Source organism: Pagrus pagrus (genome assembly GCF_965226575.1).
Source record: "Pagrus pagrus genome assembly, chromosome: 9".
NCBI lineage: Eukaryota > Metazoa > Chordata > Actinopteri > Spariformes > Sparidae > Pagrus > Pagrus pagrus.
The window spans coordinates 23,233,080-23,239,310 of record NC_140193.1 but is presented as its reverse complement, the minus strand read 5'-3'; the positions used below and the strand labels follow the sequence as shown (position 1 = coordinate 23,239,310).

At 45.2% G+C, this 6,231-nt stretch overlaps 1 protein-coding gene across 1 annotated transcript; it reads right to left on the bottom strand.

The window, feature by feature from the left end:
- Window positions 1–202: 202 nt before the first annotated feature.
- zic2a (zic family member 2 (odd-paired homolog, Drosophila), a) lies at window positions 203–4,088 on the bottom strand. Its single transcript, XM_084363004.1, has 3 exons — window positions 2,771–4,088; window positions 1,392–1,555; window positions 203–1,232 (listed from the first exon to the last, which is right to left on the bottom strand). The coding sequence occupies exons 1-3, from the start codon at window positions 3,741–3,743 to the stop codon at window positions 1,038–1,040; spliced, it is 1,332 nt and encodes a 443-aa protein (XP_084219130.1). The 5' UTR covers window positions 3,744–4,088; the 3' UTR covers window positions 203–1,037.
- Between the last annotated feature and the right edge of the window lie 2,143 nt (window positions 4,089–6,231).

Genomic DNA, 6,231 nt, shown 5'->3' with positions numbered 1-6,231 from the left:
GATTTTTATTTAGCCTTTGACGACAAGAACCGAGAGGATTTTGTTTTAACAGTTGATGACTGAGTTGTAAAAGCCTGAGACGTGATCAACTTCCCTCACTGTGCCTGACTCGTTGTTTTAAAAAGCCTGCCAAACAAGACGCAACTCCCCCAGCTGCACCAGCAAACCAACACAAAGAGGAAAAGGCATGAAAAAGCAAAGGAAATATTTATCACTTGCAACACCTTTTATTATATTTGTATGCAGTAAAATTCTTATCACAATAAGGAAGAAAACACCTCTTAAAACTTTGAACAAAAGCACATAACGAAACAACTGCCCATGTTTAGCTCGTAATTGTACATATTTATAGTAAAGAAACATTCTTTATAAATACTGTTTCATCTGTAGCAAGTAAATACCATAATTTAATTACAAATGGATAAATATGGCAGTTGATATTTACAAAAGGAAGGGTGTAGGTACATAAAATCGAACGGCACAACGTTTATTTTTCCTCACAATCTTCCAGATAGTATTTCACAATTCAAACTTGCAAAGCACAAAACATCACAAGTTAAGCCCAGCAAACTAAAATATACATTCACAAGCATAATATTGTGGTCTGTTTGAGTTAAATGTTAACTTTGGCACTCTTTCCAGTTTATAGATGTTTAGTATAGTACAATCAATTTGCCTTAGGATCACAATATTCAACAGTATAGTACAATTTTTTATCGTAATATGTGCACTAAAAGTCCAGTTAGAGAAATAGCTACCATTGAAGGAACATCTATACACCAAAGACTGACAAACTATCACAACCAATGGGAAAGTGGGCTTTTTTTTAGTAATTATTTACAATATGAAATACACCTCGACTATTATACATATTTTCCTCTGTTGGTAATCGTCATCTTCCCTGGCGAATCAAAAATAATACAAATCAAAAATAAACAAATGTTTTGTGTGCCTCTTGTGTGCACGTGTCCCAATCTCCTGCTGGATGGTCCAGTGCTGTGAAATGAGTGTGTGTTGCTTCATTTCAGCTTTTAGTCCTAAACATACCATTCACTGAAATTGGAGGATAGGCCACTGTGGCTGGTGGTGTTGTGCACAGCTGAGGCTGGGGACAGGGTGGTGTTGCTTTGGGTCTCGGTGGTGGGAGACACCAGGCCTGGAGGTGTGGAGGATTCATAACCAGAGCTGGCTGCTGGTGATGAGTCTGATGCTGGTGGAGACGCTTCGTGGACCTGGGGACGTAGAAAAGACAAATGAGCGTTTGGGCTTATAGAATTTAGCCGGGAGCGAATGGTGCAAACACAACCTGTGTAAAAACCACATGTGCGCGTAACGCAGGCCTGAAACACACGTGAATGTTCAGCACGCGTTTCCTGACGCGGCATATTTACCTTCATGTGTTTCCGTAGAGAGCTGGGATGTGTGTAGGACTTGTCACACATTTTGCACAGATATGGCTTGTCCGACGTGTGGACGTGCATGTGTTTCTTTCGGTCGCTGCTGTTTGCAAACCTTCTGTCGCAGCCCTCGAACTCACACTGGAACGGCTTCTCTCCTGCAGGAGGGAAGAAAAAGAGACAAGAGAGGAGAAACATGGTCAGATTTGCTGGGAGACGTGCGTGTGTGAGAACATGGAGCTGTGCGGCTCGTTGGAAGCGTAAAAATTAAAAATGCAAGGGGGGGAAAAAGTTGAGCGTGTGGAGCTGTTGGGTGTGTTTCCTAACGTCACAGTTTTGAACGAACTCGTATCAACATCCCAGATGAGTTTAAAGCGTGTTTTAAAGTGAGACGAGGGGGGAGGAGGAGGTCGCTTACATCTTATTTAGCCTAAATAATGCGCATAGTGATTTGGAGGGGGTGGGAGATGGGGAGGGGGGGACGAGGCCGTCCTCAGTAGGCCTACAGAAGGCGCACCATTTGCTGAGAGACAATAAAAATCTAATTAGCACCTGACCAATTTGATGGCACGGCACCATAATGCATTTCCCAAGAAAATAAGTCCAAATGTGAAAGGCTGGTAATGGCCCTGTCTAGCACCTTAAGCTGCTATCAAAGGGACGCATGAGAAAACAAAAGGCATTCCTTACGCATAAACAGTACTACTACTACTGCTGCTGCTGCTGCTGCTGCTAAACCCGAAACACACACACACACACACACACACACACACACACACACACAACTCCTAAAACAAACAGGAATTACAAATCGATCAGGAATTAAGTAGAAATAAATTATCTAAAGCCAAAGTAGGCTATGGAAAATCTATACGGAAAAGGGGGAATAGTGTGAGCCATAAAAGCGCAGCACCGAGAACAGCCAATTGATATGATTTACTACCAGCCTGGCTACTCTACGACGCACGCAACGCGCCTCCAACTGTCCCCTTTGACCCATTTTTAAAGTTCACCCCGAATAATAAAACGCCGACAGGCCCGGCGAAATTGTTTTCTGCGCGTTTGGAAAATGTTTTCACGCCAGAAGAATTGTTCCGATGCAGCCCGTGTAAAAGAGGAATGGCTCCGCTAAACCTATGCCCTTTCTTTCCTGGATTTGGTCCTAAATCTACTTTGACTGTTTCTACAGATACTATCTACTTTAAGAGCCCGAAATAGCCACAGATAATTAGATCTTCGTTTGGGTTTGGCAGGGCGCGGATTTATAACAGCGAAATAAATGCACATGGCCGCCTGGTCACAACAATTACAATATAAGGCAGGCTGTTTAAATAAAATCAATAAAATGAACTTCAGTGGGTTGTGATAATTACCTGTATGCGTTCTCTTGTGTATCTTCAAGTTTTCCGACCGTGCGAAGACCTTTCCGCAGCCGGGGAAGGGGCAGGGAAAAGGCTTCTCCCCGGTGTGCACCCGAATGTGGTTCACCAGTTTGTATTTCGCCTTGAACGGTTTGCTCTCCCGGCCGCAATCCTCCCAGAAACAGACGTGGTTCGTCTGCTCCGGTCCGCCGACATGCTCCACGGAGACGTGCGTGACCAACTCGTGCATGGTGCTAAAAGTTTTGTTGCAACACTTCTTGGGGTTGCTGAGCTGCTCGGGGTCGATCCACTTGCAGATGAGCTCCTGCTTGATGCACTGCTGCCTCATGTAGCGGAAAAAGGCACCGGGGTGGTGGTGGGCTGCCATGTTCATCCCCATGTTCATATTCATGGAGCCGTACTGGTTGTGCAGCTGCGCCGCCGAGTACGGGTCGGTCCTCGGGCTGGAAACCTGGTGGTACTGGTCGGAGCGTCCGAAAACTTCTCCGGGTAGTCCGAGCCTCATCTGGCCGTTCAGGACATTCGGGGATCCGTGGGACCCGTGCTGGTCGTGGATCCCGGGGAACAGAATGTGGCCTTGAGTGTCTGTGTGGGAGTGATGGAGGGATCCCGCCGTGGGGCCAAAAATAGTATGTTGGCCGCTCGCCGGAGAGGATTCTCCGAAGCCCCGACTACGAAAGAGAAAGTCCCTGGTGGAGTTGAAAGGAGAGCTTGCATACGACGTGACATGGGCAGCGTGAGCCCCCAGCGCCGCAGCGGGGTAGCCCGGCGCCTGGGTGGTGAAGGCAGAGCTCTGTCCCGGAGAGAGATCATGGTTCAGCTTAAACGCACCCATGTGTGCGGAGTCTACAAAGCTATTCTGTGCCAAACTCAAGTCTCTCTCCTGCATGTCGCTCGCTGAGTGATGCCTGGCAAATGACCCCACTCCCAGTCCGGGGAACTGGTGACCAGCATCCAGTAGCATTATTTCGGTCAGGGGGAGAAAAAAAACAAAAACGTTTCTGTTTAAATCAGCGCAGGGCTCGTGTCTACAGCGAATAAGTTAAAGAACCAAATCAAATGTTGATGCTGGCGCGCAACGATTCAACTTCCAGCCTTGGAAACACCATATCAGGCGTGTTTCAAAAACGCTGCTCCGCTCATGAGGAAGGGAAAAAAAAAAAAAATCAGCTCGTCTTATCGAACACTGAATTTACTTCTAGTTAACTTGTGCCTCAGGAAAAAAATCCAAATGCAACGAAGAGTTTCCTCGCGTCCTCTTCTCTCGACTGCGACAGTTGGCTGCTGTTAAAAAATGCACTCGAAGAATTAAATAATTATCTTACTAGGTGTCCTCTGCGTACACAGGGCGAGAGTAGCCGGAGCATCTCAAAAAACGCTGTTCCGAGTGGGTATGTATTTATTTCTCTGGCTCGTCTGTGTTTATCGCGGAGGGTCCCTGTTTCTCCGTGGACTGGCTCTACCTCTTCTTCCGCCCCCTTTAACTGGAGCCCGTTCATTCATTCCTCGCCGTCTCATTGGCCACTGCGCCTCATCAATCCCAGGTGCCCCTCCAATAGCAGGTAGCGCTTTGGCGACTTAATAGTGCAACGCCATTTTCCACTAATAATTACCGCCTACTTTTAGGAGAAGATTTGGGGGGTATATACGAGCGAAGGGATCACGACGAGAGAGAGGAGAGAACGTGTTTTTGTTGTTTGCGTGGCGTGAGCGCAGGGCTGTAGTGTTTTAGAGAGAGAAATGAGGCATTTGACGGTGAATAATAAGATTCGGGATGGGTACAATTATTTATACGGAGGTGGAAAAAGTTAAATCAGAGTGGTGGGGTTAGAGAGTTGGTGTAAATTGAGGTTATGCAACAGCTTTTTGTATTTTTAAATTTGGGAAGTAAAAAAAAAATGAGCACGCTGCTTAAAGCCACCTACACAGAGCCGTGCGATTAAATCTATGGTTATGGATTGACCACCACGATGTCTAAAAAGAGTCTAATACAGCGAAAGATGTGCATTACGCATAACCAGTAGCCTTCAGCTGCAGAGAGAAATTATTTCCAAGCATCTCTACTTTAAAGCTCCATACACTGTTTGAATATTACATGATTTATTGACCTCCAAAGTCAATAATAAATTGCTGCATTCAGCCCCTATAACAAAAAATAATCATGCTTATCAGGTACTGATGTGCTAATGCAAAATGTATTTTAAATGAACTCAGTGTGAAGCTGTAACACCTCCCCTTTTTTATTCTTTTATTTTTTTATTATAAGACCATATTTTAATAAATACTTGCAGCCTATCTGAGCACATCTGAAATGCTGATGTATGTTAATAATGCGTCATTAAGTTTAGAGTCGTTCAAATGTGACCAAACTCTCGCCACTTTAATTCCCCACAGCTGAAAAAGCATTTGTGGCTCCATATGGAGTCCAGTGGTTTCTCACTGGTTGTGGAACCACAACTGGGCCTTTAGTGGTGCTCCAGTGCTCACACTGGCAACCGCCAGTGCTTGTTGTTGGTTCGTTTTTTTTTTTTTTAATGGTTCCACATGTCGCTGGTTCTGCCTCCTCGGTGGTTCTCACATTCACCACAGCAATTAAGTTACATGTTATGGTGGTGAACTGCGCTCAGATCACAGTTAACCATTGGTGACCCGTGAGGTCGAGTCTGTGCTGGACTCACAATGACAAAGTTTTAGCAAATGAGTTAAGACTGAGTGAAGATGTGATGGTGCTGGCTGTGAGCATGGCTCTGTCTAATGTTTGGTTTGAAGAAAACAACAGGCTGCAGACACTCAGACACTCTGTCCGCCACAACGTTTTCTGCATTGCATTTCCTTGTTGGTTCCCATACAGGCACCAACACATATACCTGACAGATGGAAGTCATTTTTTTTTTTCAAACAAAGATTTGCTTCCTCTTCTGGCAACTTTCCATCACAAGCAATGCACTGAATCTGCGTGCAAATGGGGACATACAGGCCATACACCACAGCTGCTCATTCATGTCCAAGTCAAAGGAAGTTTACTTACATTTTCACCAAATTAAGATCCCACAGGTCCTCCCGTGCCTTCACACGACACTTCACTGTGCGTGCCTCAGCTCTGCGGTGCTCTCTAGGCGACAAATAACGGTGAAGGCGAGGGAAACGTTTAAAAACTTTTTTTTTTTTTTTTTTTTTTTTTTTTTTAATTGTGTGTCTCTCTCAGCTCAGAGTGGGACAGGCTGAGCGTTGTGTGTGCCATTCTTCCAAGTCTATTTCAACCCGCACCGCAGGAAACGCAGGAGCTGATCCAAGTTCAAAGTCACGTCTGCCGACCCCTATAAGAAGTTCTTTATTTCTGTGGAAAACCACAAAAACCTTCCCCAGATAGGGGGAAAAGAGAAAGAAAATTAAAAAGGGAAAAAAAAAAATCTATCGGGGAGAGAGGCACATGGCTGCGGGTTCTCCCTTCT

What these genes read in the sequence shown, in the direction of transcription:
- zic2a (XM_084363004.1), bottom strand. Translation starts at nt 3,743, where the DNA reads ATGCTACTGGATGCTGGTCACCAGTTCCCCGGACTGGGAGTGGGGTCA. An exon ending in ACACAAGAGAACGCATACAG is followed by an intron (nt 1,556 to 2,770) that starts GTAATTATCACA and finishes TCCCTCCTGCAG; the next exon opens with GAGAGAAGCCGTTCCAGTGT. An exon ending in CTCTACGGAAACACATGAAG is followed by an intron (nt 1,233 to 1,391) that starts GTAAATATGCCG and finishes CTACGTCCCCAG; the next exon opens with GTCCACGAAGCGTCTCCACC.